The sequence below is a fragment of the Buteo buteo genome, chromosome 10 (genome assembly GCF_964188355.1).
Source record: "Buteo buteo chromosome 10, bButBut1.hap1.1, whole genome shotgun sequence".
Taxonomy (NCBI): Eukaryota; Metazoa; Chordata; class Aves; order Accipitriformes; family Accipitridae; genus Buteo; species Buteo buteo.
In genome coordinates, this window is record NC_134180.1 from 8,602,724 (window position 1) to 8,629,800 (window position 27,077).

The 27,077-nt window shown below is 50.6% G+C and overlaps 2 protein-coding genes across 9 annotated transcripts in view; both read right to left on the reverse strand.

Annotated features, from left to right (window-relative positions):
* The window catches only part of LOC142035872 (14 kDa phosphohistidine phosphatase-like), a 381,702-nt gene that overhangs the window by 171,781 nt on the left and 182,844 nt on the right, over window positions 1–27,077 (reverse strand). The window lies entirely within an intron of this gene.
* Window positions 2,763–27,077, reverse strand: part of PBX1 (PBX homeobox 1) — a 136,595-nt gene continuing 112,280 nt past the window's right edge. For 4 of the 8 annotated variants that reach the window (XM_075038476.1, XM_075038477.1, XM_075038481.1 and 1 more), the window contains 4 exons: window positions 24,163–24,322; window positions 16,233–16,345; window positions 14,644–14,733; window positions 2,763–7,632 (listed from right to left, as the gene is read on the reverse strand). In XM_075038476.1, coding sequence (XP_074894577.1) covers window positions 7,540–7,632; window positions 14,644–14,733; window positions 16,233–16,345; window positions 24,163–24,322 — 456 coding nt within the window. In that variant the 3' untranslated portion in view covers window positions 2,763–7,539. Of the gene's footprint in view, window positions 7,633–14,643; window positions 14,734–16,232; window positions 16,346–17,718; window positions 22,912–23,643; window positions 23,864–24,162; window positions 24,323–27,077 lie in introns of those variants that run through there. The other 4 variants (XM_075038480.1, XM_075038484.1, XM_075038479.1 and 1 more) reach the window with 3 other exon arrangements.

Sequence of the window (27,077 nt, forward strand, 5' to 3'; positions counted from 1 at the left end):
CCGCACCACCGTCCCCAGGTTCCCCCTTCCCACGCAGCCCCCAGAGCAGCGCTGCCGCACCGGCACCTTGAACAGCCAGCGCACAGAAGGATGCTGCAATTCCACTATAAAGCTATTAAAACTCTACCTCATTAGCAATAATTAAAAGGTGTAGCACACATTCCCAATAGCTCATGCCCGTGGGCACAGTAATTTTTATTTTATTTTATTTTATTTTATTTTATTTTATTTTATTTTATTTTATTTCATTTTTATTTCATTTTATTTTATTTTATTTCATTTTATTTTATTTCATTTTATTTTATTTCATTTTATTTTATTTTATTATTTTATTTTCTAGGCTCCTACACCCACCATGCCCAAAGGATAGGCAGCATCACCCCTCCACACTATCTCCATCGTGCAAGCAGAGGGGGGACCCAGGGACGGGCAGCACCCCCCTGCCCACCCGGCGGGGAGGTGGGGGGGGCTTGCCTGCATCCAAGGCACAGTAAAATATTTTACTACAAAGCAGAATTACTCCAAAGACTGATGGGCTGACTTGCGAGACCCACTCACATTTATGGAGGTCGTAAGTTATAGACTCCCGGTGAACTGGAGAAAAACATAACCCTCGCCTTTTATAGGCGAAACTTCCTGCCATATATTAAACTCTCCAGCAAACGGACGGGGGCTTTACTGCAAACTATAACTTTAATGCCTCCCAACCCCTCGGTTAGTTTGGAAGGATTATTATTAACTGGGGCGTGCTTCGCCAGCCCTCGCATGCCAGCGGTTTGCCTGGGTGACGGTGGTGGCTCTTGGCTGGAGCTCCCGGAATGGGGATGGGTGGGAGCGGGCAGGGAGGGTGGGGGGGACCCCAGCCTGGCAGGCAGGGCTTGGGGAGATGCTGGCAGCTGCCTATGGGGAGAAAAAGCTGCAAGAGGCATTGCGTGGGTCAGGACATGCCACGGGGGAGGGATCTGGCACATCCCAGGGCATCCGAATGTCACCACGCCGTGGGGTTCCACTCGCTGAAAGCCTTTTGCAGCTTCTGCTGTGGGCATCCGTGGGGCCTGGTGCACACCATGTCTTTTTTTCCACTTCTTGGCCTAAAGTGTTATAGTATGAAATGGAAAAAAGTGCAGGACCCTGCCCTCAGTTTGCTCTTGCCCAGGGCTGAACTTTGTTGCCCAAATGGGGGAAACGGGGGAGAAAAAAAAAAAAAAAAATCCCATTGATAGTAACTGAGTGGAAGGGGGAAAAGGATGGGCAGCACCAGCAGAAGAAAAAGGTGTGGATGCGGAGATGGGGAAGGAGATGAAAGCAAGGAAAATGCAAACAATCCAGTTTGGTTTGAGTGGGTTTGGTTTCTCTTTTGGCCACCAGCAGCCAACGAGGGAGGGATGCTGCTGCACCCAGCACAGCTCCTCCACCAGCCCCCAACTGCTCTGGGAGGCTGCATGTGCCCTTCTCCCACCTTAGAATCGTCTTTTTTTGGGGGGGGGGGGAGGCAAGAGAAGACTTGAGCTGGGAGAGGTGCGACATGGTCAAACCCAGCCCAGCACCCAAAGGATGCGTGCCAGGAACCCCCAGCCCGGAGAACATCACATCTCCTCCCAGCATCACCTCCTGCCACCTGCCTTTCTGGGGCGATTTGCTCATCGGGGCCCGGTGAGACTTAGCATTTCTCTGTTTGGAGCCAGGATGAACATTTATTAGAATTAAACAGCTGGGAGCCAGATGATATTTAAACTGGTATTAGGAAAGCACCGGCGGAGGGAGATAATTCCTGGGGCGGTCTGGCAACGCGGCGGCCGGGGGGCTCCTCGGGTCTCCTGCCGGAGAGCGATACAGTTAATTTGCAGCCGGAGCTGGAGGCTGGCCTGCGCTGATATTGCCGTGTTATTTAGAAGAGAAAGGTCAGGCTGGAGATTGAATAATCATTGACAAGAAATCCATGGGGGAGCGGGGCGGCAGCTCCAGGCAAGCTCCAGCATCCCTGTGCTGCCTCCCCGGGGGTTTCTTTCCCTCCGCTTTGGTCCCTGTGGGGTGTCCGAGGGGTTTGTGGCAGGGATCCTGCCCGCCTTTCTCCAGCTCCAGAATCGCAGCCACCCTCTCCAGCTGCCCCCTTTTTCATCTAATACCTCCATCTCTGGGGATGTGGCAGAGCTGTCCTGGTTTTCATCCCACGCACAGGCTCTTTTTTAAATTGCAAATTATTTTTAAATTTAAAATTACTTTTTGCTCAGAAACATTTTCCAAAAAAAAGATTTTTTTTTTAAACTAAAATCCCCAGGAAAACACAAGAAACCACCAACCCTTCCCCTGCTCCCCAGCCCTGCCCCATCCTGGGTGTGATAAAAGAAATATCCCCATTCTAGCTTTTTTGGCAAGAAGTGCACTAAAAAGTCCAAAAAAGCAGCGAACAAGCAATGAAAATGAAAGATTGAAAACGTTTTTCGCATGGACAAATCCGTGTGTCCAGGGAAACTGAGGCATGGGGACAGGCGCCGGGAGCCGTGGGGATGCTGCGTATCAGGCATCACCCCTGCATCACATCCCTCCGGCTCCCAAGCTCACGCCACCAGGACCAGGACCGAGCATCAGGCTTTTGCCTTCACTCATCCCCCTGCTGCATCCCAAACCCTTCTTGCCCCCTGCATCCTCATGGGGGAAACGCCCAGGGTATCTCACTTTCCTCTTTTTCCTCCCAAAAAATACGCCAGGTTTGGTTTCAGTTTTTTTTTTTTTTTTTTTTTTTTGCAACAAAAGAAACTATTTATTTGGAATATGCATTACCAGTACAAATCAGGAAACTGTAAAACCTACACCTTGTTAGTATCGTCATAGAACATAAAAGTCTCAATTGGGATCAGAAAGACAGAGGCCTTTTTTTTCTTTACAGAAGCAGAAAAGCTTAAAGTTTCAAAACCAGGTCGGAACAGAGAGTCTCTTTTTTTTAGGGTTTTTCTTTTTTTTTTTTTATATTTGGAATCCATTAGGAAGAGAAAAAAAAGATGGGGGGGAATAGAAAAGAAAAAGCAACTCAGAACAACTGGATCATCTTTACAAGGGATAGTAAGGGCTTTGCAAGAACAAAAAAAGCAAACCGACAAAACCAACCCCCCCCAGGCAATGTCTGATTTACATCATCTTAATAATAATAATAATAATAATAAAGGTGTACGAAAACAAAAGGACTCCAGGAAACCTTGGGATTAAAAATAACACCCCAAACCCTAACCCGTTCAGTGATGTGAAAAGCTCAGTTTTTTTAGGAGGTGGTGGGGAGCAGGGAAACAGTTTTAAGAGCAATGCCAGCGAGAATCTTCCTCAGCGCTTCTCGTTGAACCCCACCCTGGAGCCCCAAAATCTGTCCCAACACGGCTGGGGAGTTGCTACATCTCATCCTTTGACCCTCATCCTTCCCAGTGCCGCTGTGCAGCCAGGGCTCAGGGCCAGGCTGGGAGACCCCATCCTCAACAAGGTCCGTGGTCCACGGTCGAAATAAGGTTGGTACCTTCTTCGCTCCGAACCCCTCGTTTTTGGGCCAAGAGCTGCGGTTGGGCTGCTCGGTGCCTCCAAGCCAGGGCTCTTGCAGCAAACCCTCGGGGCAAGGGCGCCGCCGGGATTCAGGGCAGAGCATAAGGGCACTGAAGCCCACCACCGCCTACCCATTTGGGGGAGGATTCATGCCCTTTCAACACTTCCACGCAGCTCAGCATCGCCCCCAAGCACGGAGACCTGCAGGGGCTCAGCACCCGACTCCCCGTCCGCCCTCGGCATCTCCTCCCCAAAAACCCCTCGCGATTACGTCCCTCTTCGGAGACGTAATCCCCCCGCTCAGCCGCAGAGCAGCCACCCGAGGATCTTCTGGGGTTGGGTGTCAAACGGCATGGGGACTCCCCCCCAGAAGAGACACCCCCCTCACCCTCCCCCAAAAAACCCAAAAATCCACCACCATCACTTTTCACATCACTTGGGTCACAGCTCAAAAGCGCAGGGGAAGCGGCAAGGCCGTCGTCTCAGGTCAAAATAAACTCAGCATCATCATCAAAGCCCCCCCCCTCCCCTCCCAAATAATGCCAAAAAAATAAAATAAAAGGTAATTTCTGGGTCTCAACGTTAAGAAACATAAAGTGTTAGACTGTACCTATTAATGCTCACTATTCCAACCATTTTTTTTTCTTTTTAAAGTTTTACAAAATGAATTACCGTCACTTTTTAAACATTGTGTAAGAAGAAATGAGTGTGCACAACTCTACACTTTTCTAGCATTCTTGAACTAATTCACAAATGCGAGAAAATGGAAAAAAAAAACCAAACCATGGGAAAAACAAACAAACAAAAAAAAAAGATGAATGTAGGTAGTTTGATGTTATAAACTATACAGGAATGAAGCGCTTGTTGCCACAGAAAGAACAGGGATGGAACCTTCCCCCTGTTCAATTTTGCGTGCTAAGAGGGTCATTTTTTATTCTTTTATTATAAACACTATTAAATTCCGACTGCGTTTTTGGTTTTTTTTTTTTCTCCTTTATCTGAATATACAAGAACATTCATTATCAAATGTTCGTTATCATCAATACTACAAAGAACGAGACACAAATCGCAAGAAACAATGGAAAATGTTAATAAAGCTGAAAGAATCATCGAGTTTTTTTTGTGTTTTTTTTTTGTTTTTATTTTTTTTGAGTTTCTGCAGGTTTTTTTTGTTTGTTTTTTGTTTTTTTGTTTTGTTTTGTTTTTTTGGTATCGAAGTCAGGTTTTTCTGGGCAGAAAAAAAACTAAAAAAAAGAAGAAGAAGAAAAAAACCCACAACACTCGGGGTTGGGGGCAGGGGGGGAAGGGGAGGAGAAACAAAACCCAAAAATAAAAAAAAAAAAGCAAAGAAAAAGGCAAGCAAGCGGCTACGCCAACGCGAACCGGAGGGACCAACCAGGGAACCCAGGAGGCGATTTTGCAAAGTACCGTGGAGTGGTGAGTGCCCTGCCCGGGCAGGCGGTGTCACGGGCAGGAGGTGCAGGCAGGTCGGGCAGCGGTTGCAGGGCAGGGGAAGGCAGCCCCGGCACGGGTCGGCTCCGGTCAGCAGGTGGTTTCGGCTCATTTCTGGTTGGTTTCCAAGAGGTACTGTGGCATTCCCGCAGGCATGGCACTGCTGCCGCTCCGGAGAACAGACCTGACTAAGCCCCGTGGCCCTGAAACGCTTTGCCGGAACGGTTTCATGTAAAATAAGCTGGAAACGGTTAAAAGGCTGCACTGGGGGAGGCCACGGGAGGAGGAGGAGAGTGGGAAGGTGCATGGCTCGGGAAGATGGGCAGCACCTCCTAACCATCCTCACGGGGAAATGACCTTCTCGTTGCTCTTAACATATTCCCAGCCGGGAGGCAGCCCTAGACCTCGCATGTCGCATTACGCTCTGCAACACGGTCCACATCTCCGGGCATGGATGCGAAAGGAGGAGCAGAAAGTGTCTCACCGCTGGAGACATAAAAACCAAGCAAGGAGCAGCTTGTGCTGTTTCTCATCCACCTTTTGCATCCTACTCTGATCGCACCAGCTCAGAAATAGAAAATCCACTGAACTGGGACTTTCTGTATTTGGGGGAAGGTCACAAATTTCAGAGCGGATGTTTTAGAGCCTTCTGGGCTTGCTCCCCAGGGAAAGGCAGGCTTCACCTCCACTTCAGGCGAGTCATGCTGCTGGCTGCACGCTGCAAGGTGACAGCATGTTGGAGCCGTGGGCGCACCACTGCTGCGGCCCTGCAGGCCAACCACCATTGTTTTTTTCCAGCAGAAGGGTGGAAATTTTTCTGGCAGAGCTTTAATATTAAATGGTTCCTGCTTAATGTTGCTCTGCGCTGGCAGTTCCCATCTCGAGATGGCTGGCATCAGCACGGGCAGGGTGGGCACGGACGTGCAAGAGCAGGAGATGCGGCCAAGAGGTATTAGGGTCCATCACAAGGTGCCAGACGTGCTGCACCCACACCGGTCCCCATGACACCCAGGGTCTTGTCAGCCTCCTTGTGCCTGCTGGAAGAACCGGCGGCAAAAAGTAGTGCCCCAGCACGAAGCTCAGCCCCTTGCCCAGGGCTCTCCTCACCCTGCTCTTCAACGAAAGCCATGTTGTCCCGGCATCAGCTGCCTGAAGGGGTGTTTCAGCAGGATGAAGCCTTGCTTACCACCCAGCACCGGTTGTCCAAAGAGCGGACCAGAAAAGCTGGGGAGAAAATCCCATGAGTTCTCCCATGGCTTGGGATGCCACTGCACAGAGTAACTCCCGGGATAAAACCAGCAGCTTCAGCAGAAAGACAGCCCCAAGCAGGGCACCCACCTGTCCTACAGAGCTTCACCCTCAAGCAAACCTGTTGCATTAACCGTTACCAAAAGCACCCGACGCGCTCACCCCACCACATCCAGCCTCCAGGATCCCGCTGCCTGTCCCTCGCTGCCTGGCTGGCAGGGCTTTGGGAATGCAGTGGGTGCCACCAACCTCTGTGGGTCCTGCCTGCACCGGGGAACCCACCTCCTCCTCTTCTGCAGCACGGCACACTCCCCAAAACACGAGCCAACACTCCACAATGCTTTCCTTGCCAGGAAAAACTCCACTGCTGGCCTCCCTAGGTGCTGTGAGAAAACTGCTAGGGTCCCATCAATCATCAACGCCTGATCCTGTACAACACTGCAGAGGTGCTCAGTGCCTTTGTTATCAGCGACGGCCATTTCTCGCCTGCCTCTGCCTAGTCTCCCTCCCTCCTCTCCTTCCTTCCAACAGCAGGCAGGGAGGATGGTGGGATTTCATGGCTCATCCAAGCTTTGGGATGTACGGTGGAGCAGGGCAGCGACTGGGAAGTGCTGGCAGTTTTCCCAGGGCTGGGAACGGGCCAGTACCTTTTGGAAGCGAAGGGGAGCATGCCGGTTCCTTCTCTTATGTGCACAGGGGGGCTGTGTTCACCCACCCCGTCAATGGCAGTGCCCGAGGGACAGCTCACCGAGGCAGGGCTGGGTGCAGAGAGGCGATGCGCTGGCTGCAGCCGGGGCCGGTAGAGACGAGGCGGCAGTGGGGCTGTGGTGGCGTTTCCCTACGGAGAGGTAGCGTGAAAGACGGGGGATGGCGAAGGGGGCTGCCTGCTAGTAAAGGAGCGAGACGTGACTGAGGTACATTTGTGGCTCCTCAGAAAGATGCCCAGTGCGAGGCCATACACTGCTTTGGGGTTGTTTGTGTGGCGGCGGTTGATTTTTGCTTTTCCTCCTTAAAATCCTTCTACCTGTTGACATATCCTTCGGTGGGAAGGGGTGAGGGGAAGGGAGTGGTGTTGTGGCAGTGGCAGGGAGGGGGAGAGCGGCTTCTACCCAGAAAAGAAAGGGAAGAGAGTATAAAGAAGTGTCCAGATTGGCTGAAAAAAGCATCCCGACGAAGAGAAGAGAAGAGAAGGAGTCTTCTTGTGTGTGCTGATTGGGTTCACCTCCAGTCTGACTGCTGCGGTGTTAGGAGAGGCCCCCTCCCCTCCTGCCCCCGCCGGGGCCGGCTCAGCCAGGGATGCAATTTGCTGGGAGATCAGTTGGAGGTATCAGAGTGAACGCTGCCAGGGCCTTCTGTGGGGGAGGTCACCGACGACGGGGTAGTAGCGTCTTGCCAACCTCCATTAGCCTGCAGGAAGGGAGACAGGGAGACGTCAGTCACCCAACGGCATGCCCGGCCCTAGCCAAGCCACCCACCCACCTCAGACCCCTCTACTTCTCCCTTGGCAAGGGCTGATGTAGGAGCCAAAGATGTCCCCACTGGACCCCCATCCCACCGCAGACCATGGGGTTCCATCAGTGGGACCCTGTCAAAACCAGGGGTTTTGATAAATTGCAAGTGCTCGTGGAAATTCCGTCCCTTACAAAATAGGTATTTCTGCAGAAACCCAAGTTCTGGTTGTTTGGGGGTTTTTAAAGCCCAAATAGGACCCTTCCCCATATGGAAGGAGGCAAATAGCAAACACCTCACTCCAGACACCCCAGCCTGGGACGTTATCTGGATGCAGGTGCCATGAACATGCAGAACGAGCAATGGGTCCCAAGGGACTGCTGAGCCATGCCATGTCCCCCAGCATCGCTCCATGTTCCCCCACACTGCCTTTCAGGGCACCCCTCCTGCCGTGTGGTCCCTGTGCAGGGGGAAGCCATCAGCACCAAGCCTTGTCAACACGCTGCCTACACAACTCTCTTGCCAACTTGAAGGCCACCCACGTTTGGGAATTTGGGCCACCTTTCTGCTGCCAATGCAGAGCCTTCCCCTCCTTGCTTTGCAGTAAAACCACAAAAAAAATATCTGCCACTCTGGGGCAGGTCCTCCATGCTCCCCGTCACCCTTCCTCGAGGGACCCCAAGCCACAGGGTAACGGAGGTGCCACCACCATATCCCATCTGAGGGTTTGCACAGCAAAGCATGGCGGACAACTTGTTTCTTCTCCTAAAAAAAGATGCACGGCAAAGTTCTCCAGCTTCTCAACAGCAGAGCTACCGAAGGGCCCCCAGATATCGTAGACAGGAGCCGGTAGTGCAAAGAAGCTGCTCCTCCGCGACTGCCATCCCCTTCGGAGAGGAGCAGATGTCGCACCCAACCTCCCCTGCTCAATCTGACATTGATTCAGTGCTTGGCTAATTATTCCTTCCCAACCACTGCCCAAGCTCGAGTTGGTAGCAGCAGCCGTTCTGTTTCAAACATGCCCAGGCTGCTTTGCCCTCTCTGGCTGCCTGTCCCACTGCCTCCAGCGCAGGGCATCCATCACTGGCTCCAGCAGCTGGGACCCTGCAGACCCCCAAAGTGGGGTAAGGGTAGGAAAAGCTTCATCGCACCGAGCAGCTGTCCAGGACTTGCCAGTGGGTTGTCCACGCTGCCGACCAGCTCCTGCCTGCCCAACGGACAGCCGAGATGGGAGCAAAGAGCTGACCACAGGCAAGCCGTGGGAACCCACGTTCTGAGAGATGAAACCACCTTGCAGTAGGACATGCACAAAGCAAAACCAACAGAGGCATGCACACACACAACGGGATTGCGTGTTCTTCCATGCGCACGTGGGTGTGTGCAAACACGTTCCCTTGCAAAGGGGTTCAGGCAAGAGTAAGGAAGGCAGGAATCACGACCGGAGCTTGCTAGCAGGTTAGCAAACCCTGCTCCACTTCACCTTGGGTGCAAGCATGAAACCAGACTATGCATGAACATTACCGGCCCCGTGTGCCCCCCCGCTGCCTGTAGAGACCCTGGGCTTGCCGTGCCCACCAGCTTCCATCCACAGCCAGGCCCCAACCCACCATCCCTGAGCTCCCCGAGATGCAATATCCACCCGTACACGTCTTGGACCGCTGCAAGAGGCAGCAATTACTGTAGATTATCAGCCCGACAATGACAGGCCGCGTAAAGAGAGACACAGAGCCAACTCCACCGCCCCAAGACTGGCATATTCAAGTACACTTAGGACATTAATAGCAATTTACGTGCCATCAGTGAGAGAGAACCACAATAGCTGTGCTGGCAGCCTCTTATTACCAAGCCTGTTATTTGTTGGAGTTACAAGCTATAATCACAACAGAAACTTTCAAAACCCTTATCTTCCGTGACGCACCAAATCTATTTCAGAGCTGTAATTGCTATGTCACCGGAGAGTTTGCTGCTTAATGCACTCAGATGCCATTTAGTGTTTGCAGGGTCATTACGGCGAGCAGGAGGAGGGAGAGCGGAGGGGGCCTTGCAGAGCAGGGCTCCGTCCCTATTGTGCTCAACTATTTTTAGCGAGGCTTTTGCGTGCCAGTTGCAGTTGGAAGGAGCAAGAGGGAGAGCATCTTGCAGACAGTGACTGCGGTGCCTCGATGTTTAGCACCCTGCCCCCCAAAATGCTGGGGAGCCCCATGGTACTCCAGATTGGGAATCAGTCTTCATGTGTTGCAGGAATTTGTGCTGCTGATGACCACCTCTGTCACATCCAGTGGGAAGCCAAGAGGATGTTGGGGAGAGGCTGACTAGGATCGGGGCACCCTCCAGAGGCCTCACACCTTCCTGCTCTCCCAGCCTGGGAAGGCCCCAAGTTATGGGTCAAGTGATGGAAAGGAGGCCCCAAGGTTGGCCATGACTTTATCATCTTGATGCCATCCTTTGGTACAGACGAGCCCTCCGTGAGGAGGCCAGATCCTTCCCCAGGCAGAGGGCATGTAGGAACCATCTACTCTCATCCCTCCTTTCCTGGAGTTCACCCCGTTGCTGCACGTACCAAAGCCATGTGCAGGATGCATCCGATTCCATTCAGCCGGCTCTGCCTCTTTCTGAAGCAAGGAGATCTGTTGGGATCTGACTGTATTAAGTCGCTTGGGATCTCCCTCAAAGATGAAGGAGCCTTCTGAGAAGGCTGCTGCTCCTCGCAGACCCTCCGAGAAGCTCCTGCACACAGCTGTGACTTCTGCTGGAGGAGCAGAAGCCAAAGACAGAGCAATGGTCTCCAGGACACCTCTTCAAATGTCACCTTCTGGTGCCAAAGCACAGGCAAGGCCTTGGTGGCTGTCCAAGTTGTGGAACCCTGGTGATGGACTGCTGAAGCAACTGGGTTTGGTGCCCATTTCTGCAGGTCCCTCAGCACTTTTGTCACCTCCAGCAAATCTGGTTGGCTCTCCACCCGGGCCTCCTATGTGGGGCTGGGAGATGACTTTCTGCCAATTTTTAACAGAGCCTTCTGCTTCGCACGGAGGCTGTCTCGACATCCCACCTTCTGTGACCAAATCACTGTCCCACCAGACAGGGCAGGGTGTCAGGTCAGCCTCCAAACACACCAGATCCTGGCAAGTGTGACAGACTGGGAGTAGCCTCAAAGAGGTTTCAGACCTCTGAGCTTTTAAGAGCTTGTATCAGGGTCTCCTTATGAGATGCACTGAAGGTCTTATTACACACCAGAGAATCCAGCCTTGTCTGGCCATCGCTTTCCAAGGGCCACAGCGGCAGTCTTCAGGACACACCAAGACATCTCTGATGGATGGGGCTCGGGCACTGAAGCCCTGCCAGACCAGCTTCCGTAGCCCAGCTCATGATCATGATGGTAAACTGTAGCTTGATCATGATGGTGAACTGTAGCTTGCTGAAGAGCAGAGGAACAACTTTCTTTTCAAGGCCCAAATTCTTGGAGAAAGGGGTCTTAGCACAAGCAAGGAGGTCTCACCTCCTACAGGTACCAGTGCCTGGTGGTCCTTGCTGACAAGAGTGGATGTAAAACTCAACGGCACAACCTGCCACTGACCACTGTCATCACGGCGACACACACTGCTCTGTAAATAGGCACAGCTCTGTACAACAGTGCTTTTAGATCAAAAACCTTGCACTCTGATGAATTTTAAAAACAGTCCCTCATTTTAGACCTTTAAACGATCTACAAATTAAATTAAATAAGGTCCAAAAAGAAACTTCTGAAAGGTTTTTTCTTTAAGATGACTATAGCTCATTCATTAATTAGCAGACGGAGGACCTAAAACACTTTGCGGATTTAGGGCCATGGGGCACCAGCAGGAAGGGTGATGTTTTGGGTTGGGACCTTCCAAAGGATTATGGCAATAAGGATCCAACTTCTACTGGAATCCACCAGAACCTGGACATCTAAATGCTTCAAAACCCCCAGCCTCAGGGACCTCTGGCTGGGTACACACACAGACCCCCCCAAACAGAGGGACCAGACACCTCTTGCTTAACGGTGCAAAAACGCCGACCTCAAAGCTTGCAAAAAGGGCTGGATCAGGCCCCAAACATCCCCTCCTTTCAGATGGGGGGGCTCCCTCCTTCCTTCCCCTTCCTGGCCTCCTTCCTCTCAGTGCTACCCAAGGCAGGCTACCCTCAAGACGGCTCCTGCCTCTACCACTCCTCCATCACCAAGAGCATCCCCAGCCCTTGCCAGGACCGGCACTGCCTGACGCTGTTTCCACCTGTGGAGGAGAAGGCGGCTGTTCGCGCTCTGCCTCAGCCATCACTGCGGGTCACGGAGATCGCGATGGCTGGGACATCGCCCATTATCCTGCTAATGACGCAGAACCGACTCCAGCTCTTTTTGCCCCGCGGAGCGGTCTGTCAGCCGTCGAGCAGCAGAGCCACAGAGGGAACAGGGCTTTGGGTAGATTCCTGTTCTCAGCTGTCATGACTTACACGCATTTAAAAATTCATCCTCCATCAAGGAAGGCAAACCCCGAGCGTCGTCTCCCCTGCCAAGGTTTGCAGCGGTGGAGCTGGGCAACCTGCCGCTGACTTCCCAGTCCTGACGGGCTCCGGGGATGACTCAACCTCAGCCCCGTGCAGACATCGTTGTGACAGGGCTCTTGACTAGGTTTCGGCTCATCTCCTTCCAGCAGCTCACAGGGATGCTCGGGTGATGCGGGGACGGCAGCTTTCTGTGTCACTAGTAGCTTTCCTCCGCATCCCGCTGCCCTTCCTTGGCATTACAGGGTTCAGGGGAGAGGCAGGGAAGCCCTGACTGCTACGAGACAGCCACCCTGCCTGCAACGAGCAGCTCTCCAGGATCTTGCCCAGGACCGAGGCTTCCTGGAGTGCAGTCACACTTCAGGGTGGACAAACTGAAGTCCATCAAGGGATCTAGCTGGACGGGAAGACATTAAGTGACAATAAAAGCTACAGGCAGGAGCATGCTGCCTGGGATACAGAGGAAGCAAAACATTTCGGGACAGAGAGACAACCCAGAAGATGCTTCCTAAACTATCTGCTCAGCTCTGGATTCCCTGCCTTGCTCCCCATGCCTACCACAGCTTTATGGGGAAACAAGGAGTCACCCCCAAACCCGTGTGGTCCCTTTGCCCACTTACCACCCTGCCCCTCTCTGAACAACATCCGATTTGGGCCAATATGGGCTCCTGCGCTCCCTGAAAACCAGCCTGAGGAGCCATCAGATGCCACCATGCCGTATCCCCGTTTGGGAAGCGCAGGGGGGACCGCTGAGCCCCTGCTGCTCTCAGCTCACCAATTCCCAGTGCTGCTCGTGGTAACACTGGTTCTCCCATTACCACAGTCAGAAACACCAGCCCAGCTCTCCTTGTCCTATTCAGCTTTTGAGTTTCCACTGCCTCTTTCTTCTCCTCTCCCCGACAGCCCCCTCCCTGCCTCGTAATCCCCAGCAGCAACCCTCCCCCCCCAAATTTTGGCTTAACCCAGCCCACTGTTATTTTCCAAGCCAACTGCAACCGTAATCAGCTCAGCCTCTTTCCTTGGGGGTATTTTAATTTATACAAAAGTATCATCTCTTATCATGATCAGCCTGCGATTCATTTACTCTCCAAGTATTAAAAAGCCAGAAAGGGAATAAATTCAGCGCATGGAGAAATTAATGCGGAACGATAGGCTCTTTCATGTGGCATTTCCAAGCGCCGTTTTTGCAACGGGCTTATGTAATGAGACATAATTATCTGCACATGTTCAATTACATTACTTCACAAATCCTCCCTGCCTCTGCCTCCTGACGTCAAGCCGCCCGCTAAGCCCCAGCACCCAGAGGAGAGGGGAGCGCAGCCCTCCGTCCCGCTGCACCCCTCTCCCTGCGCCCGCGGTGGCTGCTCGCACGCTGATGGCCCGAAGACGGTCACACGTAAGGTGACAAATGGCACAAGCCTTGGCTGGGAGGGTGATAGGACTGGACAGTGCACTCCGCTGGGGCGCTCGGCCGCAGGACCACCGTCTCCCCCTGAGGACCACCACCTTCCTGCCCAGCCTGCGACCGCCCCACCTCAGCCTTCAGCCTCCTTGATGGGGACCGCGGCAGCCAGGCACGTCCAGGGCCAGCTGCCCCCTCCTCCGTGCCACCCCGGACACCACCGCCACCATCCACTCGGTGCTCACAACCTCCTTTTCCAGGCTGCCCTCTTCTCCCAGCTTGCTGTCACCACTGCTGAGATGGCGGACGATTGATCTGAGAAATGAAGTTGGATTGCTGTCCCGAATCTACACTGGGTTCTCCTTGTGTGTGTCTGATCGATTTCCCCCTGTGCGACACAGCTTGTCGCTACGAATTTTCATGCTAGTCAGAACCCGCCAGCGCACCCAAGAACAAGAAGATGCTCTGGAGACCGCCCTCCCCCTCGCACCCTCCCCCAGTCTGGTTGGGCGAGGTTTTCTTGGGTTGATGTTGGTTGGCTTTGTTTTATTTTTTTCTCCTTTTATTTGCAATCCTTATTGCCGGCAACCCCATCGGTGCCGTGCTTTCGGATGCCAGCCAGGGACGGGTTATTTTTAGATGGTCGCTCCGGGATGGTGCCATTGGTCTCTGCGTGGAGCCATCTCTGGACCGGGGCGTTTGCGGTGACATTCCCCACCGCGGTTACGCGAGGTGTCACCTGTTTAGCAGCTCCTCTCGGCCGAGCGCGTGTGGCCGCAGGTGCCAGGCGAACGCTGATCGGCTCTGACAGTCCTAGACGCCAGCTGCCTGCACAAAGCCTGCCCGGTCGCCACTTTTTTTGTGGGCAAAGCTCTGCCGTTGGCGTGACCGATACAGAAGCAATAAACTAGGTGACCGTAAAAGCAAAGACAAGTCCTACTAAGTGGCATTCTGAGCCCTATGGCTTTGAAATAATTGGTAGTGAGAGAACAAAAATGAAAAAAAATAAAATAAAACAAGAACCCGAGCCTATTTTTTTTTTTTCTTACACTGATGCCCTGCGGACTATACATCTGACTTGCTGCGAGTCCGTCACTGTATCCTCCTGTCTGGCTGATAACATGGCGAAGGGTATCCACCTAAACAGACCAACGACAACAAAGACACAAATTAGAGTGAGTGAAAGGTTAGTGGGCAAAGCTGCTTTGGTTCATCTTTGGCAAGATAAAAACAAACAAACAGTAATAATAATAATAATGAAAATAAAGTTATATATTTAAAGAGGGATAAAAGAGAACCGCAGTTGGTCTTGCGGCAAGAGCCGAGCCAGAGGACCGCTCCTGCCTCCCTCACCACCCCCCGCCTGCCCCGGCGGCCCCATCACGCTCTCCTTGGTCCCAAGTCTTTCGACAAAAAGAGCGGAGAGGGAGAACAGTGTGGCAAGCGTGGGGTGGGACCTCCTGGAGCACATCGCTGTGGCCGGCTCCACCATCACACTCGACGACCCACGTTCCTACCCCTACCCCCTTCCACCCTTTGGCCCCAAGCACTGTGAAGCTCACGGCAGTGGAAGGAGATCCTCGGAGTCGGCCGAGCGCCTTCATTTCGGAGGGCCCAGAAAGAGAATATACCTACCATGGCAAAGGCACCGGCAGCTCTCCTCCAGACGCCCCGTTCCTCTCCCTCCACTCCCCCAGCCTAGCCCCAGCAGTGGTACATGTGGCGAGCACATCTCGTCGCCCACGGACGGCACGCTTGCTCTGCATCCAGCACTGCGAGGGGAGCAACCTCGGCTTTAGAGAGCTCTCCTTGCCCAATGCAGAAGTGTCAGAGTGGCTGTCATCTCTCAACACGGGACAGAGCGTTAAACGCCAGAGTGGACTCATGGCATATCTGGACATTGGATGGGAGGTGGGAGATCTGAGTGAGTTCCTGGCTATTTTAAATTCTTTCTTTTTGCCCAAAGCATGGGTTGACGTTTCAGTAATGCTGCTCAAAGCTCCCTCACTCTGTCTTGCTGGTGTGTACATGGGTGGTGTGAGTGCCTGTGCTTCGGGGAGGTGGGGAGACGGTGAAGGGTGGCTTTTAATTAAAAAATAAAATAAAAAAAGTAAAAAAAAATCTAGCTGTGTATTTGAATATTTCTTGCCTTTCAGCAGACACCTGGTTCGGCATCAAAGGAGTAAGTGGAAGCCTTGTAAAACGAGACACCAGTCCAAACATCTGGCCCCTTCCCTTGGAAGAATAAAGCAAGCAGAACCTAAACCTCAGCTGCTTTTGTTTGAGTTCATGCCTGTTCTCCTAAACCTCCTCTCCTCCTAGTACGACTATCAAGCCAGAGCCAAATGCATTCACAAAGTGTGGGCAAGTCTCCTCAAGACCATGGTTGTTGGTTTGGTTGGGTGTTTGGTTTTGGTTTCTTTTGGATTTTTTTTTTTTTTGGTGGTTGTTGCTGTTGCTTTTTTTGGTTGGTTGGTTGGTTGGTTTTTCGGTTTGGTTTGCCTTTTTTAAGCGTTGGTTGGTTCATTTGTGCTGGTTGAGATTTGCTCTTTTCGGACGGGAGGGAGAAGTGCCAATACAATCAAAGGCTCCTCCAACACTAATGCATTCACTGGCAGTACATCGGATGGGTCCCTACCTGTGACTGCACGTTGGCTCCAACCTGGGCCCCTTGGTAAGAATCCCCATTGAGAGACTGCACGCTCATGAACAAATCTCCAGAGTTTGACATGTTAAAAGAACTGGAAGAACCTGGAAAGGAAAGAGTGAGGCACCTGAATCACAGAAAGGAAAAAGATCCACCCCATGACTCTCAGCCAAGAGGAAGGAACAACATGCAAAGCAACCACAAAAACAAAACACACAGTCAGGTTAGTAGTATGAAGAACAGAGCAAGCAAAAAAAAGGATGCACTCCTGAGGTTATTCAAAGCCACATGTTGTTACAGCTCAATGCCAAGAACATTCTTCAACAGCTCCTCAGCTGGAGGAAGGATTCTTCATGCTTTCGACCGAGACAAACAAAACCCAGCCTGCAGGACTCGGACAGCCCTTTCCCTTCATTTCAGGGCATCAAAATCCTTCAGGCAGCTTTGAAAATCTCGGTTGTTGGAGGTGTCCACCCGGCAGACTGCACTGGAGAACAGAATTACCCAAACAAGCCTTGCTGCTGAGAGCAGAAGTCTTTTCAGCAGGGCAAACCAGGCCCACGCTATCGCTGTTTCTGAGAAGCTCAGATCAGGGTGGGTAAGTCCACACCGCACTGCTCTCTGCAGGGTGAGCACATCCAGACACCATCCAGGTCCAAGGCCGGAGCTCCCGCTGAGCCATGGGGAGCTCTGTGAGGGAGCGGTGCGTGGGGTTTGCCTTCAGGACATCAGGAACCCATCACTGGTGGGAACTGCAGCACACCAGGAGCGAAGGCTCGCAAAAACGTGAAGGCACCTGGGCTAGACTCCCAGTACCCATCACGTTGGCAAGTGTCTTTCGTCGTGATGGGCCATGAGAGAACACAAGGGTATCACAGCCCTCCTGGGCCAGCTGCCCCAGAAGAACGAGCTCTGTAAACAAATTCCCCACTGCATGCACCAGTCGCCAACGTTACGCTAAAAAATGATAACGGTGAAGACAACTGGGTGGGATCAGGATCAAAAAAACCCCACAAATGAAAAGAGAAAAAAAAAAAACAAACCCCGCCTTTGCAGAAACAAGGTTTTCTGCTTCCAGCTTCGAGATATCTGAGCACCTCCTCAACTACTGAACGGGAGAAACAAACCCATTGTGTAACTGGAAGGCGGGGAAGGAGGGAAGGGGGTTAAAAATAAATAAAAAGGTTTTATGGGATTATTTCAGAACTTATCGTGCAGATCAGCGCGTTAAGTGTGAGACAGCTCAACGTGCAAAGTTTGGTTATATACATGACGTTAGCCTTGGAAAGGAGAGACTTCAGGGGCCCAGGTCAGCTACGCTTTCAGCTCCAACCCCAAATACACTCATCATCTCCACTGCCACTTCCAACTTGGAAGACTGGCAACCACAGTCCTGGTGGAATTGCCCAACTATGGCTCATGCGTACGCTCTGAGAAACGCCTGGCAATCCCCCTCCCTTTGCCGGAGAGGGAAGAAACACTCTGGACAGACCCCAGCTCTGCACTGGAGGTGGACTAGGAAGGCTCCCCCGAAGGAAGCCACCTCCAAGAAAGGTCAGGAAGCAGGTGGGAGCTCTGTGCTGGCAACTTCATGTTCCCTAAACTCTCTGCTGCTCTCTTTGCAACTGACTCTTTTATAGGAGCTGGCGATCCTCAGAATCAAAGGAAAGCAGAAACATTGCTGCTAGATACAATGCCCAAGACACTCAAGAGAAAGACTCATCTTGAGCACAGTGAGTCTTGGATCAGGACCCTCCCACTGGTGCCTGAAAAGAGCAGAGCCAGGAATAGCTCATTGTCTGTGCTCACTGTCAACCCTGCCCAACCTGTTCCAGAGAGCAATCCCACAGCACTGCGTAAAATAACTGGGACTAGTCAGAAGGCAGCTGTAACCATCACCTCCTCTGCTCAGCTGGCAAAGGGCTCCTGTCACTTCCCAACCTCTCAGGTTACTTGCTATTTTAAAGGCAAAAAACCTAGGGAAATGAGCTGGCAGACTGAGGATAGCCCACCCTGACACTGCTCAGCTTTAAGCGTGAAGATGGGCACTTTTCACATACACAAAGATGCTTCCTACCCAGTTTTCTGAATGATCGCTTTGACTACCCGCATAAAAGCACAGGGCAGTAATGTGGCTTCATGCTCCCGCAGTGACTGAGAACAAAAGGACTCTGCAGCTACCGCTCACAAGAAGCAGAGAATATTCTCCTGTTCGCTTAAGGTGAGCAGAAACCTTTGAGATCACACAAATAATCAGTGGCAGACCTGGGAAGAGGACTCGGGAATCCCTGAGCACCTGACAGGTTACCGCTATCGCTCTGCCCCCAGCAGAGCAACATTTCATCCCACCTTCCCCTACCAAAAGAAAATTATAACAATAATAACACATAAAAATGCCATAAACTTAACTGATATTTTATTGAAACTTAACAAACCTGGCCGTAAAATTGAGACTGGGAGGGAGGAAATAAAAATAAACAAACAGCCACAAACTCTAGTTCTGAAGAGCGCCAGTGTCTTGGAAATCATGAGGAGTGCTGGAGATGTCACTTACAAGATATACACTGCTATTGGCACAGGGTATTTTTACAATATATGTGCATATCTAAACGGTAAATATGTCTTGCCGCTGATGTGGATGCAAAGATAAATATGCGCATACCAATAGCTCCACATGTATGGATGCATTTGTATCAGAGCCATAATTGCAGAGAGCCCTTTGCGCTGCTGCTCTGCTGCTTCAGCACTCCACTGTCTATGTACTAGTCACGTATGGAAAATTATGACAGCCCAAAGTCTCAGAGACACGGCTAAGAGGGGTTGATGCACCAGCGTGGGAGAGGCAGCAGGAATGTGAAGAGCTCTGAAAATTAAGACTCTGGTATCCTCCACGAAGATCTGGGAATACAAGTCAAATCCTTCCACTAGAGGAGGCTCCATCGTAAGTCTAATCTGACCCTCTGAAGGCTCCACTGTGAACACACCAAAGGTCTTCAGTGGTCATAATTTGATCTGGGGCTCCTCAAGAACTGAGAGGTAACAAACATCTTTGAGCTTGTGAACCCAGGAGGAAAGGGCTCTGACCTCAGCATGGAAGTCCCTTGATGCTATCATGTGTAGACAAAAAAAGACCACGAGAAAAACCAACACTTTTCATGACTTGTAGCAGTGTAGAACAGTGGTTCATCTTCAGCATCCAGACATCTTATCAAACCCAGGACCTACCACCACTATTCCTTAGCGCTGAATTTAGATAATCAGGTTATCACCAGCTTCAGAAAGAGTGCTGGAAATGTTTAAACAAGCTATGGCAGTCAGATCTTGCCACTGGGTGAAAGCCTGTATCAAAACAATGCCCGCAAAGAGATCTCTTCCAGCCCTAACATTTCTGATGAGCAAAACCCACTTCAAGTTTGTCTCCAACTCAAAAATCTTCACAAGCTTGACTGCTGGTATTTCTCACACCACTTCTCCAGCTCTTCAGAGAGCTTCTTCAATGGTTTCTCTAATGTCTTCTCTAATGTTTTGACAGCTTCAACTTCCACCTCAAATTTTCCAGGACCTCTAACAAGTCCTTTTCTCTACAGTATCCAACAATTCAAACAGCATCAAGAATAAACAGACACGGTAACGGTGTTCATTGGAGCTGAAATCAAGCCATCCTCATCTGCTGCCTCATATCACCTACCACCAATGAGACAGAGATCCAGCACACTGAACCACTGAAGTTGACTTTGGTCATGTATACAAGACTTGTAGTTGAAGTCAATGGCAATGACATATACGCATTGAGAGCCCAGAATTTACACCCCCGTAACTTTTCCTTGAGTTTCCACCACGGCCAAAGATGAGGGAAGAACTGGATGGACATGTGGCTCCTCAGCTGGACAAAGCCACTGAGTTTGATAGCAGGTCTAAAAGCCTGGGATGACCCAGCAGGACATTTTTCCTTTTTCACTTGCTAACCAACACGTAAGACAGTGAGACCATCACCGGAACAGCCTCTCTGCTGCAGTGCTGTGCTCCGGACAAGTGATTGCCACAAATGACAGAAGCCAGAGAAAATACAGCAATTAGGCCTGTGCCTGATGAAGTGCATTTCCAGATAGCACGATCCCCTCCATCAGCAGCTTTGGAAGATTTTTACAAAACAAAAGGGTGAGCAGGAAAAAAACAGTTCAGGACAATTTTGGCTGCTCTGCATGGAAGATTTCACTGGATGTCATCACCTGTGTGCGGCCCTTGAGGACTCTGGTTGGCAAAAGGGTCTGCCCACATAAAACAGCTTTCATTTGCCATGTGGTTTTTGTGCTGAGATTGTCCAGGCAATCAAAGTGAGGATGGGGAGTTGTTAGCCCAAATGAGTCAGACAACTCGGCTTATTTGAACATCTGGCTGATAAAGCCCAACTGCGCGTATTCAGGATGAAAAGGTGTTTGACATTCAGGCCTGGGTGACTGAGGATGGGGGACCCTGCTTTGAACGTGCCAGATGGCTAGACAGATGCAATCCTTGCCCTTGTCAATGTGTGGCCAATCTCTTTGACTGACTGTAGCCATTCACCAATCTCCGGTAACATGGGCATCAATGCAGAGAACAGATGGGCCTGCATAGCCACAGCAGAAATGAATTTAGCTCCTGTCCCAGGTCCCATCACATCCAGTTCCATCTCCTCTTCCAACATCATAGCCCTCCAGGGACCACATTGCTGGTTGCTTCTTTCTCATGACCTGTCCTCTGCCTACTCTCTTTCTTTCCACATGACCTACAATGTATTTAAACTAGAAGGTCTTACAAATTCCCAGCAAATCCTATCTTTATTCCGGCTCCTTCCTCACCAAAGTCTCAGCCAATGATCTGAAAACAGAAAGAAGTCCATGGTGTAAGAGGAGAGGTATCATCCATCTTAGTCCTACACCTATTCATTCACTTCCACATTCCTCCCAGGGCAATTCAGCACATCTGGATGGCTCATGGCCTTTGACACCATCCTCCAAATCTTTCACAGACAGGTATTTTAGACCTAGTGTGTACAGGTGTGCTTCTTGCTGCTAGCACCTACAGGACAACCTGAAGCAGGGGAGGTCACACAACTCCAGATGTCCTCAGGACATGTCTTTGCCCCACAACGTGACAATGCAGGGATGCTTGACTGAGCTGTTACATCCGCATGGTTCAGCTGGGGAGATCTCAACCTGGGATTGCACTGTTGGAGATCCTGAGGCCCTTCCAGCTGTCTTCTCAGGAGAGGACTTACAAGGACATCCAAAGCCATCATCTCTGCAAACTGACCCGGAGACTACCGCAGTGCTGACAGTGGGCATCCCCACTGCTCTGCCACTGCTGCAGCATACAGGGAGGGTAGTGGGATCTGGGCCAGGTTAGAAACACTTTGCTTCTAGCAGAAGAAGGATCTCCACAGCCCACAAGTTCCCCTCGCACTGATGTGCCGCTTTAGCACTGCTGCCACATTAGGCACATGAAAAGAGGTCAATGTTTCTGGAGTGCAGACAAGTGAGCCAGAAAGAGGACCCAGGAGCTCAAGTCGTACCCGTTAATAACAAGACTGTTTGTCCTTCCTTGAAAGTGTAGCATTATCCAGGGATTATCTTAGCTGTTTACTGCAGGGTACCGGCCAATTTATCTTTGAAACGGCCGTGTTACTGCCTGTGGGGAAGGCGAAGAAACAGCCTCGCACCAGAGCACTATTTAACTGGGCAGGCACTGGGGAAATGCCTATTCCACTACATGCAGGCCAGATCCAAATCCACTTAAGCAATCTGAAGCTCTTCCCTTGCTATTCCAGACCTTTGGATCTGACTTCAGTTGAAGGCAGAAGAAAGCAAGCTGTGTCTCTTTGGTCCAAGCTGACATGGACTGCAGGACAGCATCACAGGCAGTAGGCATCTCCCTCAACACACATAGTTCTGCTCTCCACCCTCCAGCCTTTTCTACAGGGGGGTGTTAATATCAAGAGACCCCACTTGACCAGGTATTTTGAGTGAGCTGTTTGAAAAGGATGACATTTTTAAAACGGCAGCTAAATCTTCAGCAGTTCAAACAATGGAAGGAAGAGGGAAAAAAACCCTGACAAACCAAGAAGAAAAGAATCAAACAAAATTTCTGCAAACTACCTGTCCCTGCAAAAGTCTGCCGTGTCCACCTGAGCCCTCTGAGCACCTCAGCCGAGCCAGAGCAGGCGGCACAGCTTGCTCACAGGCAGCCCTGGGTGAGGAGGAGGTGGGACAGATACCTCCCACCAGTATTTCTGACCTGCAACCAAAAGCTGCAACGTCTCTGCTCTAGGTGGCTCTGGGACAAACCCCCCTAGCAAGTAACATGTCCCCTGGAAATTAAGGGGTTGTGTGTAGGGCCTTCCCTCCACTGACCAACTGAGTCAGCCTTCTACCACTTGCTTCTGTGCAAGCCATCCACATGAGTCCTGCAAGGTATGGACGAGTTCCCCAGCACTGAGTGATCAATCACCGCTCACCACGTTAGCTTGTGGGTAACAGACTGCCTTTGCCTTCCCGCTGAGGGGGGTCTGGTTTGGGAGATCAGCCAGAGACCCATGTCACTGGTTTCTCCCCTTGTTTGACCCCTAGGTCTCCACTTTCCATTCAAGTCCTCCAGATCTGGGGGTGCTTCTGGGGTGCGATTCCTCTGATACCTGTCAAGGCAGCGTTGCGCTCAATATAGAAGCACGTCCTAAGAGCAATCAGCATTTGCATGCTGTACCACTGGTGGCCTACTTAACATCCAGCTTCTCCTGCTGCCCACCATCCTCCTTGCTCCCCCACCTCTTCCTCCCTCTTAGTAGCCTACCTGATAACAGCAAACATCACACCCCAGTGAAAAGGTACCATGAGCAGACACTGAGCTCAAAGGCACAAGAGTGGCACACTCCCACTCTCCCTCCCACCCCTGAAAAGAAAACAGGCACACAGATATTTGCATGGATAACAAAGTACATGGCACCCATGAAGTTCACTTTTTTCACCTCCTTTTAAACAAATCCCAATTTTCCATCGTTCTTGGGAGCGCACAACCAGCCGACTGCAGCCTGAGATCATTTTTGGGTCGGCTGTCCTCGTGGCAGGCACCACTCATGAACTAAGCATCGTTCTCTAGCAGAGGAGTTGAAATCTGGGCAAAGTGCTCTGTGCCTTTGACCCTCAAAACAAACAAATGGAAACCAGAGCAAATGGGCAGGAAAGGGGGAAAGGGAAGGGAACGACCCACGGAGTTCCCTGGATCGCGCTGACACAAAGATAAAATAAAATTAACACAGAGCACACTCTTGCAGGTGATCCAGACACTGTCATGTAAGCAATCAAAGGTAATCACAACAGAAAGAAAATCAAAGGATAAAAATCTACCAAAAACAACACCCAAAATGGCATGAGTTAGGACATCCCAGAAATGCTGGGTTTTATCCATTAGGGCCACTCATGCTTTCAGCCCCAGTGAAATAAAATCAATATGCAACAACTTTTAAATTATTTTTTTTCTCCCCCCCCAAAGTGCAAGCAATCCCAGCAACTTTTTTCAGATCATTTTTCTGGTTTTGTGTTTACCATCCATGCATATAACCCCCAATGCGGCACCGTCAGTCACAAGGTCTGATCACATCGTTTTTCCAACGAAAACCAGAACAGGGAAGGGGAAAAGAAAAAAAAGGTAAAATAAAAAAGAGGGAAAGAAAGGCAAAGAAAATAAAGTACCCCCCCCAAAACAACCCCCAAAGCCAAACCCATCTCTCTTTTTTTTTTAAGAGACCACAAAAGTGAGCCAACCAAAACCAGAGAATAAAAATTGAAATAACCAAAAGGAGAAAACAAGAGAGAGATTAGAGGGAGGGGGGGAAACGAACAAAAAAACGAACACTAACGACCCAAAATAAAAAAAACCAAAAACTAACCAGCTGAATTGGGAGTTGAGGGTGAGTTAGCCTGGCTTCCATGGGCTGACACATTGGTAGCCGTGACAGCCGTTTTGGCAGCATAAATATTGGCTTCCTCTTGAAATTTACCTATGTTCTTCTTGTACCGGATTCTCTTATTTCCAAACCAGTTTGATACCTAGAGCGAGTTTAAGAGAAGACAAAGATGTTAATGGTTCAGCTCCGGTGAGTGCAGCTCGGTGAGGAAGGTGGCCTAGTTCAGGTTAAGCAATGCATATTCTTTCCCCCCACTCCTCGTTTTCCTAGCTGTGGAAGGAAGCACCTTCTACCCACACGTGCCACACCAAGCCCACGAAAGGTGGCAGGACCCCCTTGGGAGCGCTGGGTTTGTGTGGATGTATCTGGTTCCTCTATGGATGGGACATCCACTATGGAGATGCTCCACAGGAACCGCTAGACCTACCCCATGGAAATATCAGATGGGTTTAAAAAAACCTGAGAAAGTCAAATGACCCTGAAATTGCACAATTTGAAAACAGGCATGTGTCATTTTGGACCTTTTTCTTTGCCTCCTCCATGGTATCCCTTTGACAGGAACAGACGCCCTGATTCCCAGATGCCCATTCTCTTCCCTTTGGAGAAGTCAGTGTGGCTTTCAGGGAGAACACCCAACGAATTCACTGGGGCCTGGCTGACACACAAAATTGCCTTGATATCCCTGAAGCTCTGCTTTTGATTTGAGCGAAATCAGTGCAAAAGGCCCAAAGTGGATCTTCTTCATCCAGCTGAAGTTGGTTTTGTACGGTTTACCATGAGCCACTACATAAACAGGGAGCTCCAGGGGAAGGCTGGAGAGGGAGCACAGGGCTTGTTGTAAGATCTAACTTTGGTCTCAGGGAACAAGTGTGTCCCTCAGAAAGGGGCAGGAGATGTTTCCATTGTGTTTGCCCAGGGACCAGTATAGGCCTGATGTGTCTAAGTGCCTAGAAATGTGCTGAATGGGGCTAATGGATTTATTTAAAAAAAAATAAAGAAGCAGGATGAACTTCTTCGCAAGTGATGGGGGTGGCTGAAAATGATGGGCCAGATCTGAAGGCAGAATGAAGCGGTGCAGCTCTGCTCATGCCGGTCCTGGTGGAAGCTGTTTCCCTGTGCCTGCAGCAGTGCAATGCGTGAACCTCAGAAAGCCCCAAGGAGAGGTCCAAGCAGTGATCCCTGCAGACTGCCAGGGTGATATCCTGGGATCAGTAGTGTGAATGCTTGACAGAAAGGTCACTTGGACAACCTGCCAGGTGTCTGGATAAATACCCCAAAAATACCCCAAAGTTTGCATGTCAGAGGTTCAGCACAGTGATAGCTTAACTCTGAAGTCTGTGAAACCAGGCTGTGGTATCTGGTGAGAACTGCTTCCCAGGGAAAAAATGTCAGGGTACCTTCCAAACCACCATGAACTCAGCGTTCCCAAAATCCCATTCAGTACCCTGCTGATGATAATGCTGTTCGCTTGGGGATGCTATGTCACACTGAACAATTTCAGAGAAGACGTGGGAAATATTCAACCTACAGTTTGGGAAGCAGCTTTCAGCTTCTTCTCTGACAACACTGAACACAGAGCATCAGGGGAATGTCTTCCTCTGTGCAGATCTCTAAGCAGAAGACAATTTCCAGCTGCTACTGACCTTGCTTGAGAAAGCTCATCAGGATGAAGAGAATGGGCAAATGCCAGAGGATGCTGCAACTCTCCCAGAAGAGCTCCAACACTCCTAGGATAGCTTGGAGCTGCAATCTTGAGCTAGCACATCAACCTCTGTGGTGGGACTCCAAGGACGTTCTCCCTTTGCTTGCTGGTGAGCAAGTACATCAGTGCTCCCCCTTCTAAATGGACTGTCCAAGCACTGAGACACGGAAGACAATACTGGATGTTCATCCTGGGAAGCTTACGATTTTTTTCTCATCTTAGGGAAATTGTTTTGGCTTGGGTGTTGATAACTGAAACCCATATGCTTTTATTCCTATGATGCTTTCTATCTGCAGTGCTCCTAGAGGATTCAGCAGCTTCTACATAGAAGTGGCTTCATCCACCAATTTACCTGCTACTGAACTGCAGGTATCCAATCCTGCGCTGCTGCAGAGCGGGAAAAAGAAAATATAACCTGCAGAGACTCCTGGGAGGCAAAAGATGGTAAGTAACTCAGAGCAGCACCCAACCCAGATCTGGGAGTGAACATTTCAATGGCACCAGCAGCAGGTGCTGTTGGCGAGGAGCTCCAGTCCACTTCTTGGTCCAGCTTTCTCATTAATGACAATGTGCTCCTTTGTGACCTTCCCACTTGGCCATCTCTCTACAACAGCTCTTCTGGCTTCAAATGCTGTAGCCAGTGGGTGAATTCTGAGCACCACAGGAAAGGAAGTCGGGATAAAACGGCCACCACAATCGATCATCTTAAAACTTGTGAAGCAAAGAACCTGCTTACCCCCATCAGCCTCTGAGTTCAGATCAACTCTGCTCCTGACTTGCACAGATTCGTGCTGTCCCATGTTCCCACTTAGCCTCAGCAAAAACAGGGACCTGGATGTGTGTTTGTTTCTACCTTCTTCGGACAAAGAAGGGAGGGAGATCCTGGAGATAGGCACAAAGCAGCCTTGATACAGCATGGTCAAAAAATATCCTAAGTGCAGCATTTCTCCTGGGCATTTTTTCTTTGTGAGGGAAAAGTTGTAAGTGTGAACAGATGAATTAAAAGTGAGAGGGGAAGCGTCAGGACAGCTGTAGTTTTACCTAAGCCAATATGTGCTGTCTCTCATAGGTAACTCTGGGCAGAATCGATGTTTGGGTCTTCTGACCCAGGGGATGCAATCGGAGTCACTCAGCAGGCATTCAACACAGTGATGACACCTACCCTTGCATGCTGTTGCTCCTGCTGAAGGCAGAC